We start from the raw sequence: 23,005 nt of genomic DNA, 5'->3' as shown, positions 1-23,005 counted from the left end.
TAAGTATTTTTCAAAATGTTTTCAAAATCTTTTACTTAATTTTCGAAAATTACTTCCCTTCTTCTCACATCCTTCTATTTTTGGACTAACACTATTCCTTAATGCAAAATTCGAACTCCATCTTCTTTGATAAGTTCGAATTTTCTACCTCTGTCTTCCATTTTTCTTTTCTTCTGACACCTCAAGGAATCTCTATACTGTGACATAGAGGATTCCATATTTTCTTGTTCTCTTCTCTTTCATATGAGCAGGAGCAGAGACAAAGGCATTCTTGTTGAAGCTGACCCTGAACCCGAAAGGACCTTAAAGAGAAAGCTAAGAGAAGCCAAAGCACAATTCTCTTTAGAGGACCTGACCGAATTCTTCAAAGAAGAAGAAGACATGGCAGCCGAAAACAACAATAATGCAAACAATGCAAGGAAGGTGCTGGGTGACTTTACTGCACCTACTCCTGATTTTTATGGGAGAAGCATCTCTATCCCTGCCATTGGAGCAAACAACTTTGAGCTTAAGCCTCAATTAGTTTCTCTAATGCAACAGAATTGCAAGTTCCATGGACTTCCAATGGAAGATCCTCATCAGTTTTTAGCTGAATTCTTGCAAATCTGTGACACAGTCAAGACTAATGGGGTAGACCCTGAGGTCTATAGACTGATGCTATTCCCTTTTGCTGTAAGAGACAGAGCTAGGATATGGTTGGACTCTCAACCTAAAGAAAGCCTGGACTCTTGGGAAAAGCTAGTCAATGCCTTCTTGGCAAAATTCTTTCCACCACAAAGATGGAGTAAGCTTAGAGTGGAGGTCCAAACCTTCAGACAGAAGGATGGAGAATCCCTCTATGAAGCTTGGGAAAGATACAAACAATTAATCAGAAGATGTCCCTCAGACATGCTTTCTGAATGGAGCATCATAGGTATTGTCTATGATGGTCTCTCTGAACTATCCAAGATGTCTTTGGATAGCTCTGCTGGAGGATCTCTTCATCTGAAGAAGACGCCTGCAGAAGCTCAAGAATTGATTGAAATGGTTGCAAATAACCAATTCATGTACACTTCTGAAAGGAATCCTGTGAACAATGGGACTAGTCAGAAGAAAGGAGTTCTTGAGATTGACACTCTGAACGCCATTTTGGCTCAGAATAAGATATTGACTCAACAAGTCAATTTGATTTCTCAAAGTCTGTCTTGAATGCAAAATGCACCAAACAGTACTAAGGATGCTTCATCTGAGGAAGAAGCTTATGATCCTGAGAACCCTTCCATGGAAGAGGTGAATTACCTAGGAGAACCCTATGGAAACACCTATAATTCTTCATGGAGAAATCACCCAAATCTCTCATGGAAGAATCAAGAGAGACCTCAACAAGGTTTCAATAACAATAACGGTGGAAGAAACAGGTTTAGCAATAGCAAGCCTTTTCCATCATCTTCTCAGCAACAGACAGAGAGTTCTAAGCAGAATACTTCTGACTTAGCAACAATGGTCTCTGATCTAATAAAGACCACTCAAAGTTTCATGAATGAAACAAGGTCCTCCATCAGAAATTTGGAAGGACAAGTGGGTCAGCTGAGCAAGAAAGTTACTGAACTCCCTCCTAGTACTCTCACAAGTAATACAGAAGAAAATCCAAAAGGAGAGTGCAAAGCCATAACCATGGCCGAATTTGGAGAGGAAAGGGAGGAAGTGAACGCCACTGAGGAAGACCTCAATGGGCGTGCACTAGCCTCCAATGAGTTCCCCAATGAGGAACCATGGGAATCTGAGGCTCAAAATGAGACCATAGAGATTCCATTGGACTTACTTCTGCCTTTCATGAGCTCTGATGAGTATTCTTCCTCTGAAGAGGATGAGTATGTCACTGAGGAGCAAGTTGCTAAATACCTTGGAGCAATCATGAAGCTAAATGACAAGTTATTTGGAAATGAGACTTGGGAGGATGAACCTCCTTTGCTCACCAAAGAACTGGATGACTTGTCTAGGCAGAAATTACCTCAAAAGAGACAAGATCCTGGGAAGTTTTCCATACCTTGTACCATAGGCACCATGACCTTCAAGAAGGCTCTATGTGACTTAGGGTCAAGTGTGAACCTCATGCCTCTCTCAGTAATGGAGAAGCTAAGGATCTTTGAGGTACAAGCTGCAAGAATCTCATTAGAGATGGCAGACAACTCAAGGAAACAAGCTCATGGACTTGTAGAGAATGTTTTGGTAAAGGTTGAAGACCATTACATTCCTACTGATTTCATAGTCCTAGAGACTGGGAAATGCATGGATGAATCCATCATCCTTGGCAGACCCTTCCTAGCCACAGCAAAGGCTGTGATTGATGTTGATGGAGGTGAACTGATCATTCAAGTGAATGGAGAATCCCTTGTGTTTAAGGCTCAAGGATATCCCTCTGTCACCATAGAGATGAAGCATGAAGAGCTTCTCTCAAATCAGAGACAAGCAGAGCCCCACAGTCAAACTCTAAGTTTGGTGTTGGGAGGCCACAACCAAACTCTAAGTTTGGTGTTGAACCCCCACATTCAAACTCTAAGTTTGGTGTTGGGAGGTTCCAACATTGCTCTGAGTATCTGTGAGGCTCCATGCGAGCCCTCTGTCAAGCTACTGACATTAAAGAAGCGCTTGTTGGGAGGCAACCCAATGATTATATTTTATATATTTTCTTTTGTTATTTTATGTTTTTTGTAGGTTGATGATCATAAGAAGTCACAAAATCCATTGAAAAAGCAAAAACAGAATGAAAAACAGGAAGAAAAACAGCACACCCTGGAGGAAGATGCTGCTGGCGTTCAAACGCCAGTAAGCCTAGCAGTTGGGCGTTTAACGCCCAGTCTGGCACCATTCTGGGCGTTTAACGCCAGAAAGGGGCACCAGACTGGCGTTAAACGCCAGAAAAGGGCAAGAACCTGGCGTTAAACGCCAGTAATGGGCATCAGCCCGGCGTTTAACGCCAGAAATGGGTCAAAACGTGATTTTTGATGCCATTTGGTGCAGGGATGACTTTTCCTTGACACCTTAGGATCTGTGGACCCCACAGGATCCCCACCAACCCCACCACTCTCTCTTCTTCTTCACCCATTCACCAATCACCTCTACCACTCTCCCTCTCCTCCATTTCTTCTTCTTCTACTCTTTTCTTTCTTCTTTTGCTCGAGGACGAGCAAACCTTTTAAGTTTGGTGTGGTAAAAGCATTGCTTTTTGTTTTCCATAACCATTTATGGCATCCAAAGCCGGTTCAACTGAGAAGGCATGACCTCAAGCCCATCACTAAGAAAAGGATGGAGCAAACAAGAGACCCCTCATCAAGAGATCCCTGAGATACCTCAAGGGATGCACTTTCCTCCACAAGACCATTGGGAGCAAATTAACACCTCCCTAGGAGAGTTGAGTTCCAATATGGGACAACTAAGGGTGGAGCATCAAGAACACTCCATCATCATTAGAGAAGATCAAAGAATCATGAGAGAGGAGCAACAAAGACAAGGAAGAGACATTGAGGAGCTCAAGAACTCCATAAGACCTTCAAGAGGAAGAACAAGCCGCCATCACTAAGGTGGACCCGTTCTTTAATCTCCTTGTTCTTTGCCTTTCTGTTTTTCGAAAATTATGCTTTATGTTTATCTATGTTTGTGTCTTATGATCATTAGTGTCTTAGTGTCTATGCCTTAAAGTTATGAATGTCCTATGAATCCATCACCTCTCTTAAATGAAAACTGTTTTTATCACAAAAGAACAAGAAGTACAGGATTTCAAATTCATCTTTAAAACTAGCTTAATTAGTTTGATGTGGTGACAATACTTTTTGTTTTCTGAATGTATGCTTGAACAGTGCATATGTCTTTAGAATTTGTTGTTCATGAATGTTAAAATTGTTGGCTCTTGAAAGAATGATGAAAAAGGAGACATGTTACTGAGGATCTGAAAAATCATAAAAATGATTCTTGAAGCAAGAAAAAGCAGTGAATATAAAAAAATAAAAAAAAAGAGGAGAAAAATGAAAAAAATTGATGAAAAAGAAAGAAATAAAGTTGTGATCCAAGGCAATAAGAGTGTGCTTAAGAACCCTGGGCACCTCTAATTGGGGACTTTAGCAAAGCTAAGTCACAATCTGAAAAGGTTCACCCAATTTTGTGTCTGTGGCATGTATGTATCCGGTGGTAATACTGGAAGACAGAGTGCTTTGGGCCACAGCCAAGACTCAATAAGTAGCTGTGTTCAAGAATCATCATACTTAACTAGGAGAATCAATAACACTATCTGGATTCTGAGTTCCTAAAGAAGCCAATCATTCTGAACCTCAGAGGATAAAGTGAGATGCCAAAACTGTTTGGAGGCAAAAAGCTACTAGTCCCGCTCATCTAATTTGGAGCTAAGTTTCATTGATAATTTGGAGTCTATAGTATATTCTCTTCTTTTTATCTTATTTGATTTTCAGTTGCTTGAGGACAAGCAACAATTTAAGTTTGGTGTTGTGATGAGCGGATAATTTGTATACTTTTTGGCATTGTTTTTAGTATGTTTTAGTAGTTTGAGTTGAGTTTTTAGTATATTTTTCTTAGTTTTTAGTTAAAATTCACTTTTCTGGACTTTACTATGAGTTTGTGTGTTTTTCTGTGATTTCAGGTATTTTCTGGCTGAAATTGAGGGACCTGAGCAAAAATCTGATTCAGAGACTGAAAAGGACTGCAGATGCTGTTGGATTCTGACCTCCCTGCACTCGAAGTGGATTTTCTGGAGCTACAGAAGCCCAATTGGCGCGCTCTCAACGGCATTGGAAAGTAGACATCCTGGGCTTTCCAGCAATATAATAGTCCATACTTTGCCCAAGATTTGATGGCCCAAACCGGCGTTCAAAGTCACCTACAGAAATCCCAGCGTTAAACGCCGGAACTGGCACCTAAATGGGAGTTAAACGCCCAAACTGGCACCAAAATGGGAGTTAAACGCCAAGAAGAGTCTCTACACGAAAATTACTTCATTGCTCAGCCCAAGCACACACCAAGTGGGCCCGGAAGTGGATTTTTATGTCATTTACTCACCTTTGTACACCTTAGGCTACTAGTTTTCTATATATAGAACCTTTTACTATTGTATTTTCATCTTGGGATTGTTTTTGATCCTTTGATCATCTTTGGACATCGAGTTCTTAGATCATTTGGGGGCTGGCCATTCGGCCATGCCTAGACCTTGTTCTTATGTATTTTCAACGGTGGAGTTTCTACACACCATAGATTAAGGTGTGGAGCTCTGCTGTACCTCGAGTATTAATGCAATTACTATTGTTCTTCCATTCAATTCCGCTTGTTCTTTTACCAAGATATCACTTGTTCTTCAACATGATGAAGGTGATGATTGACGCCCATCACCATTCTCACCTATGAACAAGGTGACTGACAACCACTCTTGTTCTACAAGCATTCGAGGCTTGGTGAATATCTCTTGGATTTCTGATTGCATGATGCATGGTTGATCGCCTGACAACCGAGTGCTCGCCTGACAAACGAGCCAGCCATTCCGTGAGATCAGAGTCTTCGTGGTATAGACAAGAACTGATGGCAGCATTCAAGAGAATCCGGAAGGTCTAACCTTGTCTGTGGTATTCTGAGTAGGATTCAATGACTGAATGACTGTGACGTGCTTCAAACTCCTAGCAGGCTAGGGCGTTAGTGACAGACGCAAAAGTATCAATGGATATTATTCCGGCCTGAACGAGAACCGACAGCTGAATTCCGCTATGCCGTGACAGGACATATGCAATCGCTTTCACTGAGAGGATGGGAGGTAGCTGCTGACAACAGTGAGACCCTACACAAGCTTGCCATGGAAAGGAGTAAGAAGGATTGGATGAAGACAGTAGGAAAGCAGAGAGACGGAAGGGAAGGCATCTTCATACGCTTGTCTGAAGCTCTTACACCAATGATATACATAAGTATCTCTATCTTTATCTTTTATGTTATTTTCGTTCATCACCATATCCATTTGAGTCTGCCTGACTAAGATTTACAAGATGACCATAGCTTGCTTCATACCACCAATCTCCGTGGGATCGACCCTTACTCGCGTAAGGTATTACTTGGACGACCCAGTGCACTTGCTGGTTAGTTGTGCGAAGTTGTAGTGATCACAATTTCGTGCACCACATTCAAAAATGCCCAGTGAAGAAGGCAGACTGGCGTTTAAACGCCAGCCAGGGCACCTGGTTGGGCGTTTAACGCCCAAAGAGGTAGCATTTTGGGCGTTAAACGCCAGAATGTATACCATTCTGGGCGTTTAACGCCAGGATGGTGCTAGGGGGAAGATTTTGTTTTCAAATCAATTTTTTTTAGTTTTTCAAAATCAAATCTTTTTCAAATCAAATCTTTTCAATCAAATGTTTTCAAAATCAATTTCTTTCCTTTTTAAAAGATACTTACTAACAATTAATGATTTGATTGAACATCTCAAAATTGTTGCCTTTTCTGTTGAGAAAGGTTTTATGTTTGAATCGTATCTTTTCTTGTTAGGCAAGTTATTAATTTTAAAATCAAATCTTTTTCAAATTGTTTTCAAATTACATCTTTTAAAATTGTTTTCAAATCATATCTTCTCAATCACATCTCTTTGACCATAACTTTTCATCATATCTTCTCAACCACATCTTTTTCAAAATAGTTTTCAATCAAATTAATTTCAAAATCTTTTTTTCGAAAATCACTTGATTTCTTTCCCACTTTTGTTTTCGAAAATCAATTAGTGTTCTTCAAAAATGTTTTCAAAATTTTATAATTAATTTTCGAAAATTACCCCCCCTTTCTTCTTCACATCCTTCTATTTATGGAGTATCACTCCTTCTTAATGCACAATTCGAACTATATCTGATCAAGTTCGAATTCTCCTTCTTCTTTCTTCTATTTTTCTTTTCCTCTGACACCTAAAGGAATCTCTATACTGTGACATAGAGGATTCCACACTTTCTTGTTCTCTTCTCTTTCATATGAGCAGGAGCAGAGACAAAGGCATTCTTGTTGAGGCTGATCCTGAACCTGAAAGGACCTTGAAGAGAAAGCTAAGAGAAGCCAAACACAACTCTCTTTAGAGCACCTGACCGAATTCTTCAAGGAAGAAGAACAAATGGCAGCCGAAAACAACAACAATGCCAACAATGCAAGGAAGGTGCTTGGTGACTTTACTGCACCTACTCCTGATTTCTATGGGAGAAGCATCTCTATCCCTGCCATTGGAGCAAACAACTTTGAGCTTAAGCCTCAATTAGTTTCTCTAATGCAACAGAATTGCAAGTTTCATGGACTTCCAATGGAAGATCCTCATCAGTTTTTAGCTGAGTTCTTGCAAATCTGTGACACAGTCAAGACTAATGGGGTTAACCCTGAGGTCTATAGACTGATGCTATTCCCTTTTGCTGTAAGAGACAGAGCTAGAATATGGTTGGATTCTCAACCTAAAGAAAGCCTGGACTCTTGGGAAAAGCTAGTCAATGCCTTCTTGGCAAAGTTCTTTCCACCACAAAGATGGAGTAAGCTTAGAGTGGAAGTCCAAACCTTCAGACAAAAGGATGGAGAATCCCTCTATGAAGCTTGGGAAAGATACAAACAGTTAATCAGAAAATGTCCCTCTGACATGCTTTCTGAATGGAGCATCATAGGTATTTTCTATGATGGTCTCTCTGAACTATCCAAGATGTCTTTGGATAGCTCTGCTGGAGGATCTCTTCATCTGAAGAAGATGCCTACTGAAGCTCAAGAACTGATTGAAATGGTTGCAAATAACCAATTTATGTACACTTCTGAAAGGAATCCTGTGAACAATGGGACTAGTCAGAAGAAAGGAGTTCTTGAAATTGACACTCTGAATGCCATTTTGGCTCAGAATAAAATATTGACTCAACAAGTCAATCTGATTTCTCAAAGTCTGTCTGGAATGCAAAATGCACCAAACAGTACTAAGGATGCTTCATCTGAGGAAGAAGCTTATGATCCTGAGAACCCTTCAATGGAAGAGGTAAATTACCTGGGAGAACCCTATGGTAACACCTATAATTCTTCATGGAGAAATCACCCAAATCTCTCATGGAAGAATCAAGAGAGACCTCAACAAGGTTTCAATAATAATGGTGGAAGAAACAGGTTTAACAATGGTAAACCTTTTCCATCATCTTCTCAGCAACAGACAGAGAGCTCTAAGCAGAATACCTCTGACTTAGCAACCATGGTCTCTGATCTAATCAAAACCACTCAAAGTTTCATGACTGAAACTAGATCCTCCATTAGGAATTTGGAAGGACAAGTGGGTCAGCTGAGCAAGAAAATTACTGAACTTCCCCCAAGCACTCTCCCAAGTAACACTGAAGAAAATCCAAAAGGAGAGTGCAAAGCCATAAATATGGCCGAATTCTGGGAGGAAGAAGAGGCAGTGAACGCCACTGAGGAAGGCCTCACTGGACGTCCACTGGCCTCCAATGAGTTCCCCAATGAGGAACCTTGGGAATCTGAGGCTCAAACTGAAACCATAGAGATTCCCTTGGACTTACTACTGCCTTTCATGAGCTCTGATGAGTATTCTTCCTCTGAAGAGGATGAGTATGCCACTGAAGAGCAAGTTGCTAAATACCTTGGAGCAATCATGAAGCTAAATGACAGGTTATTTGGAAATGAGACTTGGGAGGATGAACCCCCTTTGCTCATCAAAGAACTGGATAACTTGTCTAGGCAGCAATTGCCTCAAAAGAGGCAGGATCCTGGGAAGTTTTCTATACCTTGTACCATAGGCACCATGACCTTCAAGAAGGCCTTGTGTGACTTGGGGTCAAGTGTAAACCTCATGCCCCTCTCTGTAATGGAGAAATTAGGGATCTTTGAGGTGCAAGCTGCAAAAATCTCACTAGAGATGGCAGACAACTCAAGAAAACAAGCCTATGGACTTGTAGAGGATGTTCTGGTTAAGGTTGAAGACCATTACATTCCTACTGATTTCATAGTCCTAGAGACTGGGAAGTGCATGGATGAATCCATCATCCTTGGCAGACCCTTCCTAGCCACAGCAAAGGCTGTGATTGATGTTGATAGAGGAGAGTTGATCATTCAAGTGAATGAAGAATCCTTGGTGTTTAAGGCCCAAGGATATCCCTCTGTCATCATGGAGAAGAAGCATGAAGAGCTTCTCTCAAAACAGAGCCAAACAGAGCCCCCACAGTCAGACTCTAAGTTTGGTGTTGGGAGGCCACAATCAAACTCTAAGTTTGGTGTTGAACCCCCACATTCAAACTCTAAGTTTGGTGTTGGGAAGTTCCAACACGGTTCTGAGCATTTCTGAGGCTCCATGAGAGTCCTCTGTCAAGCTAATGACATTAAAGAAGCGCTTGTTGGGAGGCAACCCAATGTTTTATAGTTAACTATTTTCTTTTGTTATTTTATCTTTTTTGTAGGTTGATGATCATAAGAAGTCACAAAAATAATGAAAAAAGCAAAAACAGAATGAAAAACAGGAAGAAAAATAGCACACCCTGGAGAAGAAGAAGCTGGCGTTCAAACGCCAGTAATGCTAGCTGTTGGGCGTTTAACGCCCAGTCTGGCACCATTCTGGGCATTTAACGCCAGAAAGGGGCACCAGACTGGCGTTAAACGCCAGTAAAGGGCAAAAACCTGGCGTTAAACGCCAGGAATGGGCACCAGCCCGGCGTTTAACGCCAGAAAAGGCTCAAAACGTGGATTTTGATGCCATTTGGTGCAAGGATGCCTTTTCCTTGACACTACAGGATCTGTGGACCCCACAGGACCCTACCATCACTCTCTCTCTTCTTCCCCCATTCACCAATCACCTCAACACATCTTCCCCAAAAAACCCCTCACCTATCAAATCCCATCTTTCTCTTCACCACTCACATCCATCCTTCATAAAACCCCACCAACCTCACCCTTCAAATTCAAACCACTTTCCCTCCCAAACCCACCCTCAAATGGCCGAACCCTCATCCCCCTCTTTCCTATATAAACCCCTCTTTACCCCTTCATTTTCCCACTACCTAAACACCACTTCTCCCCCTCCTTGGCCGAATACACCACCATCTCCCTCTTCCTCATTTCTTCTTCTTCTACTCTCTTCTTTTTTCTTTTGCTCGAGGACGAGCAAACATTTTAAGTTTGGTGTGGTGAAAGCGTTGCTTTTTCGTTTTTCCATAACCATTTATGGCATCCAAGGCCGGAGAAACCTCTAGAAAGAGGAAAGGGAAGGCAAAGGCTTCCACCTCCGAGTCATGGGAGATGGATAGATTCCTCTCAAGGGTGCATCAAGACCACTTCTATGAAGTTGTGGCCTTGAAGAAGGTGATCCCCGAAGTCCCCTTTTCACTCAAAAAGGGTGAATATCCGGAGATCCGCCATGAGATCCGAAGAAGAGGTTGGGAAGTACTTACCAACCCCATTCAACAAGTCGGAATCTTGATGGTTCAAGAGTTCTATGCCAATGCATGGATCACCAAGAACCATGACCAAAGTGTGAACCCGGATCCAAAGAATTATCTTACTATGGTTCGGGGGAAATACTTGGATTTTAGTCCGGAAAGTGTGAGGGTGGCGTTCAACTTGCCTATGATGCAAGGAGATGAGCATCCTTACACTAGAAGGGTCAACTTTGATCAAAGGTTGGACCAAGTCCTCACAGTCATATGTGAAGAGGGCGCACAATGGAAGCAAGATTCAAGAGGAAAGCCGGTCCAATTGAGAAGGCATGACCTCAAACCCGTGGCTAGAGGATGGTTAGAGTTCATACAACGCTCAATCATTCCCACTAGCAACCGGTCCGAAGTTACCATAGACCGGGCTATCATGATCCATAGCATCATGATTGGAGAAGAAATAGAGGTTCATGAGGTTATAGCCCAAGAACTCTATAGGGTGGCGGACAAGACCTCTACCTTGGCAAGGTTAGCCTTTCCTCACCTCATTTGTCACCTCTGTTATTCAGTGGGAGTTGACATAGAGGGAGACATCACCATTGATGAGGACAAGCCCATCACTAAGAAAGGATGGAGTACACAAGAGATCCCACTCATCATGAGATCCCTGAGATTCCTCAAGGGATGAATTTTCCTCCAAAAGACTATTGGGGGCAACTAAACACCTCCCTAGGAGAGTTGAGTTCCAATATGGGACAACTAAGGGTGGAGCACCAAGAACACTCCATTCTCCTCCATGAAATTAGAGAAGAACAAAGAATCATGAGAGAGGAGCAACAAAGGCAAGGAAGAGACATTGAGGAGCTCAAGCACTCCATAGGACCTCCAAAAGCAAGGAAGAGCCGCCATCACTGAGGTGGACCCATTCCTTGATTTCCTTGTTCTTTATTCCTTTGTTTTTCGAATTTTAGTGCTTTATGTTATCCATGCTTGTGTCTTATGATCATTAGTGTCTTAGTGTCTATGCCTTAAAGTTATGAATGTCCTATGAATCCATCACCTTTCTTGAATAAAAATGTGCTTAATTGAAAAAGGAAGAATTGCATGAATTTTGAATTTTATAATAGTTTAATTATTTTGATGTGGTGGCAATATTTTTGTTCTCTGAATGTATGCTTAAACAGTGCATATGTATCTTGAATTTGTGGTTCATGAATGTTGGCTCTTGAAAGAATGATGAAAAAGGAGACATGTTATTGAGGATCTGAAAAATCAATAAAATGATTCTTGAAGCAAGAAAAAGCATTGCTATTCAAAAAAAAAAAAAAAAAACCGAAAAAAAAAGAAAAAAAAAAAAGAAAACGAAAAAAAATAATAATAAGAGTTGTGATCCAAGGCAAATAAGAGTGTGCTTAAGAACCCTGGACACCTCTAATTGGGGACTTTAGCAAAGCTAAGTCACAATCTGAAAAGGTTCACCCAATTATGTGTCTGTGGCATGTATGTATCCGGTGGTAATACTGGAAAGACAGAGTGCTTTGGGCCACAGCCAAGACTCAATAAATAGCTATGTTCAAGAATCATCATACTTTACTAGGAGAATCATTAACACTATCTGGATTCTAAGTTCCTAAAGAAGCCAACCATTCTGAATTTCAAAGGATAGATTGAGATGCCAAAACTGTTCAGAGACAAAAAGTTAAAAGCCCCGCTCATCTAATTAATACTGATCTTCATAGATGTTTTTGGAGTTCATTGCATATTCTCTTCTTTTTATCCTATTTGATTTTCAGTTGCTTGGGGACAAGCAACAATTTAAGTTTGGTGTTGTGATGAGCGGATGATTTGTATACTTTTTGGCATTGTTTTTAGTATGTTTTTGATATGATCTAGTTAGTTTTTAGTATATTTCTATTAGTTTTTAGTTAAAATTCACTTTTCTGGACTTTACTATGAGTTTGTGTGTTTTTCTGTGATTTCAGGTATTTTCTGGCTGAAATTGAGGGACCTGAGCAAAAATCTGATCCAGAGACCAAAAAGGACTGCAGATGCTGTTGGATTCTGACCTCCCTGCACTCGAAGCGGATTTTCTGGAGCTACAGAAGCCCAATTGGCGCGCTCTCAACGGCGTTGGAAAGTAGACATCCTGGGCTTTCCAGAAATATATGATAGTCCATACTTTGCCCAAGATTTGATGACCCAAACCGGCGTTCAAAGTCACCTCAAGAAATCCCAGCGTTAAACGCTGGAACTGGCACCCAAATGGGAGTTAAACGCCCAAACTGGCACCAAGGCTGGCGTTTAACTCCAAGAAGAGTCTCTACACGAAATTTGCTTCATTGCTCAGCCCAAGCACACACCAAGTGGGCCCGGAAGAGGATTTTTATGTCATTTACTCATTTCTGTACACCTTAGGCTACTAGTTTCTTATAAGTAGGACCTTTTACTATTGTATTAAAAATCTTTGGATTGTTTTTGATCCTTTGATCATCTTTGGACATCTAGTTCTTAGATCATTTGGGGGCTGGCCATTCGGCCATGCCTAGACCTTGTTCTTATGTATTTTCAACGGTGGAGTTTCTACACACCATAGATTAAGGTGTGGAGCTCTGCTGTACCTCGAGTATTAATGCAATTACTATTGTTCTTCCATTCAATTCCGCTTGTTCTTTTACCAAGATATCACTTGTTCTTCAACATGATGAAGGTGATGATTGACGCCCATCACCATTCTCACCTATGAACAAGGTGACTGACAACCACTCGTGTTCTACAAGCATTCGAGGCTTGGTGAATATCTCTTGGATTTCTGATTGCATGATGCATGGTTGATCGCCTGACAACCGAGTGCTCGCCTGACAAACGAGCCAGCCATTCCGTGAGATCAGAGTCTTCGTGGTATAGGCAAGAACTGATGGCAGCATTCAAGAGAATCCGGAAGGTCTAACCTTGTCTGTGGTATTCTGAGTAGGATTCAATGACTGAATGACTGTGACGTGCTTCAAACTCCTAGCAGGCTAGGGCGTTAGTGACAGACGCAAAAGTATCAATGGATATTATTCCGGCCTGAACGAGAACCGACAGCTGAATTCCGCTATGCCGTGACAGGACATATGCAATCGCTTTCACTGAGAGGATGGGAGGTAGCTGCTGACAACAGTGAGACCCTACACAAGCTTGCCATGGAAAGGAGTAAGAAGGATTGGATGAAGACAGTAGGAAAGCAGAGAGACGGAAGGGAAGGCATCTTCATACGCTTGTCTGAAGCTCCTACACCAATGATATGCATAAGTATCTCTATCTTTATCTTTTATGTTATTTTCGTTCATCACCATACCCATTTGAGTCTGCCTGACTGAGATTTACAAGATGACCATAGCTTGCTTCATACCACCAATCTCCGTGGGATCGACCCTTACTCACGTAAGGTATTACTTGGACGACCCAGTGCACTTGCTGGTTAGTTGTGCGAAGTTGTAGTGATCACAATTTCGTGCACCACTTACACAGTGAAATGTTAGTGATACATGTGTTCTAAGCAAGCAAAATTAAAGATATGAAGGCACAGAGAAACAGAGATATTGTGTTTACAAATATAAGTTGGTGTGCATGATACATTGCATAAAAGTATAAGTGGCACACCAAACTTAGTGTGACACTTTCTCTTGGAATTGATGCAAGTATCCAGTAAGGATTGGAAGCAAATTTTTGTTGCATAGCAACACCAAACTTAGAATGTAATCTATGTCAATTTATTTGAACTAAAACTAAACAAATGAAACTATTGTTTGTTAAATACAATCACCAAATGAAGCATCTGTCATGAATAAGGATTTCTTGGTGATGCATTAACAAAAATAGCTAAGCAGCAAACTAAATGAAAGCATTTAAAAACAGAAAAATGACTAAAGCAAGTACAATGAAAAAGTGTCAAATAAAAAAAATAAAATAAAATAAAATAAAACTGCAGAGGCATTATGATTATGTAGACAAGTAGTGTTGCTTGAATAAATTGCATAGAAAATAAGTAGCACACCAAACTTAGAATCTTAGTGTGACACTTTCATTTTTGATTTGATGCAATCATCCAAAAAGATTGAAAGCAATTTGTTGCAAGGCAACACCAAACTTAAAATATAACCATATGCCAATTTATTGAAATTTAAACAAAACAGACAAAGAGAATGAACTAAACAAGGAAATGAAGTGTTACCCAAGGTTGGGTTGCCTCCCAACAAGCGCTCTTTTAGTGTCATTAGCTTGACATGTTGTTCTTCACTTTCTTCCTCTTCTTCCAGTTTGTTAAGAGGAACGACATCAAGGGGGGAGAAGTTTCAGCTATTGTCCCCTTTTCTTGGTTTCCTCTCAGCAAGCTTCTTTTCTGTAAATGGCTTGGTTGAGCTTGCTTGCTGATGGTTCAGGGGTTGGATTGGTGCTCTTGTTAGTTGCCTTCACTTCTTGGATATCAACACTTGGTGGTTGTGTGATTATTGGAGTTTCATCTTCATCAAGAGCCTCTTGAATTTGTGGTTCTATGAGCTCTTCCTTCATGTGCTTCTCTGCTTCACTTGAGTGTGGATTCTCTTGATTGTCCTCCTCACTTTCTTGCTCTTCCACTTTCTCCTTCACATTCAACATTTGACTGAATAGTACTTTCATGGAGGAGGTTTGTTGTTCTTTCCAAGATTTCTTCATCCCCTCTTCATATTTTTCGATCACAGATTCAAGGGAAGTTTGCGAGGGTTGTGAATGTTCATGTTCCTTTGTCTCCTCAAGTGCAGTTTCATTTTCAAATACCTTCACCACCTCATTCTCCATTAGAGTTTCACTTGATACAGTAGCCTCCTCGTCTTGCTCTTCCACTTTCTCCTTCATATCCACCAAGTGATCTTCATTCTTCTTGCTTAGTGGTTCTGAGTGTTTCCCTCTATTCTCCAAATGCTCATCCATCTTCTGAAGAAGGATTTCTTTTTCTCTCTAGGATTGTTGTTGTTCCTCCATGAGTTGTTCTTATCTTTTCAACAATTTTCTGGATTTTTAAAGGGGATCCTCAGCTACTAGCTCAAAAGATGAAGGTGGAGAGAAATTTTGTGGATATGGATGTGTTGTGGTGAGGTTGTTTAGAGTGGCATGGAATGAATTTTGTGGATTGTGGAATAAGTTTTGTGGTTGGTGGAATGAATTATATGGATCTTGGAGGAGACTTTGCGTTGAGGCATAATCAAGTGATGAAGAATTTTCCAAGTATGCTCTGGTAGCACGATTAAGTGATAATGTTCTTAAATAATTAGAATGTGGATCATTGCATTTTCCTTCCCAGCCATCATTTGTGTACCTGCCATCACAATATGAGTCACTTTGTGGCTCTGGGAAATGTTCATATTCATCTAATTCTTGGTGATACTCCCAACCATCATTAGAATAATGACTTGAATCATTTTGTGGTGGTGAAAAGTATCCCATATGATTCTCTTGCTCATCTTGTGGTTCTGAGGCATATCTCCATGGATTGGAGTGCTCAGGATCTGTAAATTGTTGGTGATATTCCCAGCCACCATTAGAGGTTTGTGATGGTGGGTAATATCGCATAAAATTTATTTGATCATAAGATGAGTTGAACTCCATTTGAATTTTGTAAAACACAACACCAATGAAAATTGAAATTCATGTCTCAGAAAGGAATTTCTTAGTGAGGCAATAACTCAAACACCTTGGTTTCAATTTAGATCAGAGAACAAAAACAAAGAAAATGCTTGATCTAGACTTCTCACCCACTTAATCATTGTTGATCTAAATCAATCCCCGGCAACGGCGCCAAAAACTTAATGGTATTTTCGTGGAAAAACGAATTTCCAAACACATAGATCTAACCGGCAAGTGTACCAGGTTGCATCAAGTAGTAATAACTCACAAGAGTGAGGTCGATCCCACAGGGATTGATGGATCAAGCAACTTTAGTGGGTGATTAGTTTAGTCAAGCTAACATTGAATGAATTGTGTCAAGTTGAGCAACAGAATGTAAATTTGCAGGGAATTTAAATTACAGAAAGTAAATGACAAGAAACGTAAAGAGAAAGGAATGTAAATTGGAAAAATCTTAAATGACAAGGACGGTAAATTTCATGAAATGTAAATGGGAGTGGGTGTTGGAAATTAAAGAAAGCAAATGATCAAGCAACTAGAAATTTAAAGTGCAGGAAAAATAAAAGGATTTTGGGAGCTGGGATTCAAGAAATCAAACAAGGAAGTGTAAATTGAAATCAAACAGAGGAGTAAATGATGCAGCAGACTCAAACATATTTGGAAAATCACTTGAAAAATCAAAACAGAGAGCAGCTTGGCTCAATTGCAAAATATAAATGAGAGGTTGAAGATATCAGGAGCTCAATGAGACTAGAAAACAAGTCCAGATCTCAATCGCTTCTTTGATCCAACAGCAAACAATTGAAGAAGAAATAGAGATGAAAGCAGTAAAGAGAGCTTTGATTCAAATCACAATTCACTGGAATTATGCAGACAAGCAAACAGAGAGAATTCTCAAGGTGAGATTGAAACAGAATTTCTTCAATGCTCAACCCAAGATTCAAAACAAAAATGAAAATAAAAAGAGAGAGCTCTCTAATCCTAATGCTACCTAGTGGAGCTGGCCCTCCTAGTGAAATAAAACCAATGCCTTTATATAGGCTTTTACAAAATGAAAATGAAAAATAAAAATAATATTTACAAATGAAATTCCTAATCTAGCTTTTCTGTGTGCCTTTGAGTTATGTGGGCTTTGCTTGCTTTGGAGTGGAATTGGGTTGAAGATGGATCCGGATGGCCTTGGTCTTGAGAAGAAATCAGCTTGTAATTTGGACTTTGGAGCATTCACGTTTGAGTCAACGTTTAAGGTAAACGTTGACACAAACGTCTTCGTGTGTGGCATTATGCAGAAGGCCAGCTGCTGTCACTCACGTTTGAGGTCAAACGTGAGCTCAAACGTGATTTCTTCCATGGTATTCAGGCGCCAACGTTTGACCTCACGTTTGAGGCAAATGTTGGCGCAAACGTTGAGCCTTCAAGTATGGTATTCATGCGCCAACGTTTGACCTCACGTTTGAGGCAAATGTTGGCGCAAACGTTGACCTCACGTTTGAGGCAAACATTGGCGCAAACGTTGGCCCTTCCCTTGAGTGATCTTCAACCTACGTTTGTCTCAACGTTTGAGGCAAACATTGGCGCAAACGTGGCTCCTCCTCCAGGGTATGGTTACCACTCACGTTTGACCTCACGTTTGAGGCAAACGTGAGCGCAAACATTGGGCTAATTTACTAAGTAAATTTCACGCATGCTTCCATTGGTGTAGTTGATTAGTAATGCCAATTAATTCATTTAACGCCTTGGTTCATCCATTGGCATTACTAATGAATTGTTTCCTGCATGCATGCTTATATTTACTTAATAATGCATTAACGTTTCATTCATTCAATTCTTTCTCAATTAAGTGCATGCATGCTTTATTAATGCATTGAACTAATATTACTTGCATGCATTCACTCAATTGATGAATGTTAGTGTTCACTTGTGCAACGCCATGGTTTATTGGCTTATATGCATGCATAAGGCATTAATGCATGCCATGGCTTCATGGTCATGGGCCACGCTTTTAAAAGCGTGGCCTGAAGCTCCAAAGTGTGTCCAAAATTTCTCTTTTCTTCTTTTCAGCTTATTTTGTGCTTTTTTTGCTTTTTTTTCTTCTTATTTCCTACAAAATTTATAAAATCAAAAGATCAAGGAAATATACCAATTAAGCACAAAAGCATGTAATAATTAAGTACAAATCATCAATTTCTTGTATGAAAAAGCATAGAAAAATATGACATGGTGACATGTCATCACCTTAGCTGTGTCATCCTCTTAGGAGGGAAATATTGATTTAGAAATTTTTCTGATAGCTGTTTTCATGTCCTTATACTGGACTTAGGTTGGTTATTTAACCACCTCTTAGCTTGGTCTTTTACAGCAAATGAAAACAGTAATAATCTGTAGACATCCTGGTCTACTTCCTTATCATGTACTGTGTCAGCAATTTGTAAGAACTGTGCCAGAAACTCAGTATGTTCCTCTTGTGGTAGACCGAAATACTGGCAATTTTGCCACACCATGATAATAAGCTAAGGATTCAACTCAAAACCCATATGAAGTAGTAGCGGGGTTAGCATATGACCCCAGAGTCCTTCTGGACTGTTCATTTCCACTTAGTTCCATGATGGAGAAAGGGAGATGATGTGGATTTATTTTACTTATTTTATTATATTTATTTATATTTATTTATTTTTTTCTTTTTGCAAAATAATAATAATAATAATAATAATAATAATAATAATAATAATAATAATAATAATAATAATAATAATAATAATAATAGAGACTAAAATAATTAAATAAAAAAGATTTGAAAAATTTTTTGATGAGGATTTTTGAAAAAGTGAGGGTAGAGAAAGTGGTTAGGAAGTTTTGAAAAAGATATGATAAAAAGAAAAAAAATATTTTGAAAAGATATGATTTGAAAAAGATATAATTTTAAAAATTTTCACCAAGTCAACCAAAAGGGATTCGAAACTAATGTGCAATTAAAGGAAAGGATATTTTTTTATTTTTGAATTTTGTGATGAAAGAGAAAAACACACAAAAGACACAGGACTTAAAATTTTTAGATCTAGTGCTCCTTGTTTTCGAAAATTGTGGAGGGAAAACACCAAGGGACACCAAACTTAAAAATTTTAAGATCAAAACATAAAAAAGACTCAAGAACACCTTAAAGACTCGCATGAACAACAAGAACAAAAAGAAAGAACACCAAACTTAAAATTTTTAGAAAACCAAAGTAAAATTTTAAAAAATTCAAAGAAAATTAACAAGAAAACACCAAACTTAAAATTTGACACAAGATTTAATCAAAGAAAAATTAAAATTTAATAAAGAAAAATAATATTTTCAAAAGGATTTTGAAAGGAAAAATATAAGATGTAATCCTAGTGAATCTAAACACAACTAAATAAATTGTTCCTAATCTAAGCAACAAAATAATCCATCAGTTATCCAAACTCGAACAATCCCCGGCAGCGGCGCCAAAAACTTGGTGCACGAAATTGCAATCACACTTGCAATTCCGCACAACTAACCAGCAAATGCACTGGGTCGTCCAAGTAATACCTTACGTGAGTAAGGGTCGATCCCACGGAGATTGTCGACTTGAAGCAAGCTATGGTTACCTTGTATGGACTATTATATATTGCTGGAAAACCCTGGATGTCTAATTTCCAACGCAATTAAGAGCGCATCATTTGGAGTTTTGTAGCTCCAGAAAATCCACTTCGAGTGCAGGGAGGTCAGAATCCAATAGCATCTGCAGTCCTTTTTCAGCCTCCGAATCAGATTTTTGCTCAGGTCCCTCAATTTCAGCCAGAAAATACCTGAAATCACAGAAAAACACACAAACTCATAGTAAAGTCCATAAATATGATTTTTGCACAAAAACTAATAAAAATATACTAAAAAGCGGCTAAATCCTACTAAAAACTATATGAAAATACCCCCCCAAAAAGCGTATAAAATATCCGCTCAACAAGCTCTGTTATAATTCTAATGGATTGACGAACATCTTCTTCTTCTCAATTCGCTTGAGTAGCTAAGAGATAACTTCTGTGTTGATTAGATCCATTCACTTCGGAAGGGGGTTTGGATCCATTGAATTTCCATGTGAGCCTCGGAAGGGGAATCATGGAAATTAGAACTGAAGCTCTATCTCTCACAACTCTCTTGATCAACACCATTCGGGAGGAATTGAGAGCTTGAGAGATTGTGTGGCTTGTGGATGAGAGATATGCACTTAACCTCTTCTTATGACAATTGGATCAAGGAATTGGCAAGATTGATTGTGATTAGAGAGATTGGATTGCCAAGGAATTGGGATCCAATCAATTTCAATCCGCCATAGATCTACTCATATGATTGAGGAAGGAGTTGAGACCCATCTGATTCATGATGGATTATGATATCTCCAATCCCTAATGAATCTTTCATTATGTTGATCTTTATTTTAATTCTCATTGAATTTACAACTTCCTTTAATTTCCCAGCACCCAATCCCATTTACATTTCATGTAATTTATCCTTCGTGCAATTTAAGTTTCTTGCTATTTAAGTTTCTGTCAATTTACATTCTGTACTTTAATTTCCCTGCAATTTACATTCTGTTACTCAAATTTCACTCAATTCATCAATATTCGCTTAACTAGACTAATCACCTCACTAAAATTGCTTGATCCATCAATCCCTGTGGGATCGACCTCACTTTTGTGAGTTTTACTACTTGATGCGACCGGGCATACTTGCCGGTTGGTTTGTGTGGAAATCGTTTTTCCCTCATCAAGTTTTTGGTGCCGTTGCCCGGGATTGATTAAGATTGATAATGATTAAGTAGGTGATAATCTAGATTAAGCATTTTTCTTCTGTTTTCTTTTAAGCATACTAACTGTTTGACACATTGTGTCACCTAACCCTCTAACCACATTCTCCCATTAGAATACCTAATTTTTTTTCATTTGTTTTTTTTTTTTTTTGTGATTGTGCAAGTCATGGAGGACGAGGTGCATGAGGAAGGAGTGACCAACAATACCCAACCCACAAGAAGGGTGTTAGCCTCTTACACTATCCCCAATCCTAGACACTACGGGAGCAACATCCTCATCCCAAATGTTCATGAAAATGACTTTGAGTTGAAGCCTCAACTAATCACTTTGGTGCAAAACAACTGTGCTTACGGAGGTGGCCCTCTTGAAGACCCCAACGAACATTTGTCTATTTTCTTGAGGATTTGTGAAACTGTCAAGACAAATGGGATACATCCTGACATCTACAAATTACTTCTATTTCCATTCTCCTTGAGGGGCAATGCTTTCCAATGGTTGGAAACCTTTCCCAAGGAGAGCATCAACAATTGGGATGATTTGGTGAGGAAATTTCTAGCCAAATTCTACCCACGTCAGAGGATCATTAAGGTGAAAATAGAGGTGTAAACCTTCACACAAAACGAAGGAGAGTCACTCTATGAGGCATGAGAAAGATATAAGGCTCTGATAAGGAAATGTCCACCAGAGATGTTCAATGAGTGGGTGAAACTTCAAAACTTTTATGAAGGATTGACCAAGAAGACAAGAAAAGCACTAGATTACTCCTCGGGTGGTTCACTTCAGATGATGAAAACTGTCCAAGAAGCATAAGATCTCATTGATATGGTGACCAACAATCAATATTTTTACTCATCTGAGAGGCACCATGGCACAAGTCCAAAGAGGGGAGTGATGGAACTTGAAGGAGTAAACACAATCCTGACAGAAAACAAGCAGATACATCAACAAATTCAGCAACAAATGGAGATGATGGCCAAGAGAATTGATGGACTGCAACTTGTTGCAGTGAACACACAAAGCCAATCTCAAGTCTCACATGGATGGAATGAATCTAAAGAAAGTTTTGGGACATTCAATTATGAGCAGCAAGGCCCTGAGCAGGTGCAATACATGAATAACACCTCAAGTTCGTTCCAACATAACTTTTATGGTGATGCACATAATCCATCCTGGAGGACTCATTGTAACTTGAAGTGGGGTGAGCACCAGAATCAAGGACAAGGGGACTTCAACTCTAACAGCTTTTGTAACACAAATAAGCACAATCAACCCCATACTAACAACAACCATAGAATACATACATCCAACCTCATCACACTTCACAAACTCCCCAAAACAACTTCTTCATATCACCATTTAATCCACAAAACAACCCCTCCAATTGTTCAAACAATTTCCACCAACAACCATCACATCCTACACAGGCTCATCCAGAATCTCAAAGGATCTCTGATGCACCACTATTTTGTGGTACATCTTGTGCTTAATTGAGTGGATTTTATCCACTATTCTCACACTTATTCATAGAAATTGCATGAGTTACATTTTCCTTCCTGATTTTGTACTATGATTAAAAACATGTTTCTTTGGCCTTAATTTAGCTAACTTTAATCCTCTCTTATTTTCATTTGATGCCGTGATTTGTGTGTTAAGTGTTTCCAAAGATTACAGGGTAGGAATGCCTTAGAGGATAGAAAGGAAGCATGCAAAAGTGGAAGGAATACAAGAAATTGAAGAAACTGCAAAGTTGTCAATGCTGACCTCTTTGCACTCAATTGATCATAACTTGAGCTACATAGGTCCAAATGAAGCAATTCCAGTTGCGTTGGAAAGATAACATCTGGGGCTTCGCAACGATATATAATTTGCTATAGTTGCCTAGCTGTTGGGCAACGTGTATGCGTGAATGACGCGTACGTGTGGATAGTGCGGTAGACAAACGACGCGTACGGGTGGGCAACGCATACGCGTGACAGAGCCACGTGCTGGACGTATCAGAAATCGCTTCTGGGCTATTTTTGACCCAATTTTTGCCCTAGAAAACACATATTAGAGGCTACAGAGTGGGGGAATCATTGATACAACTTTCATTATTCACAATTTTAGGTTTTAGATGTAGTTTCTAGAGAGAGAGGCTCTCTCCTCTCTCTAGGT

General features: G+C 39.6%; 1 protein-coding gene and 2 non-coding genes across 3 annotated transcripts; all 3 read right to left on the bottom strand.

The window, feature by feature from the left end:
- Positions 1 to 786: 786 nt before the first annotated feature.
- On the bottom strand, positions 787 to 894 carry LOC130952657 (small nucleolar RNA R71). The gene has a single exon (XR_009074834.1). It is a non-coding gene; the product is annotated as a small nucleolar RNA R71 (small nucleolar RNA).
- Positions 895 to 7,522: 6,628 nt separating this feature from the next.
- Positions 7,523 to 7,630, bottom strand: LOC130953052 (small nucleolar RNA R71). The gene has a single exon (XR_009075226.1). It is a non-coding gene; the product is annotated as a small nucleolar RNA R71 (small nucleolar RNA).
- A 7,132-nt stretch (positions 7,631 to 14,762) lies between these two features.
- Positions 14,763 to 15,347, bottom strand: LOC130949833 (uncharacterized). Its single transcript, XM_057878451.1, has 2 exons — positions 15,195 to 15,347; positions 14,763 to 15,020 (listed from the first exon to the last, which is right to left on the bottom strand). Exons 1-2 carry the CDS (start codon positions 15,345 to 15,347, stop codon positions 14,763 to 14,765), a joined length of 411 nt encoding a protein of 136 aa, XP_057734434.1.
- Positions 15,348 to 23,005: the final 7,658 nt, after the last annotated feature.

Source organism: Arachis stenosperma, chromosome 9, assembly GCF_014773155.1.
Source record: "Arachis stenosperma cultivar V10309 chromosome 9, arast.V10309.gnm1.PFL2, whole genome shotgun sequence".
NCBI classification, from domain to species: domain Eukaryota; kingdom Viridiplantae; phylum Streptophyta; class Magnoliopsida; order Fabales; family Fabaceae; genus Arachis; species Arachis stenosperma.
Note: the sequence above shows the minus strand (reverse complement) of the source record. Positions and strands in the feature narration are given on the sequence as shown.

Excerpts from the sequence above, each read along its gene's own strand:
- LOC130949833 (XM_057878451.1), bottom strand. The coding sequence starts at position 15,347 with ATGGATGAGCATTTGGAGAATAGAGGGAAACACTCAGAACCACTAAGC. Across the intron at positions 15,021-15,194 it reads TGGAGAATGAGGTGGTGAAG|GAGAAAGTGGAAGAGCAAGA; the intron begins GTATTTGAAAAT and ends TTGAATGTGAAG.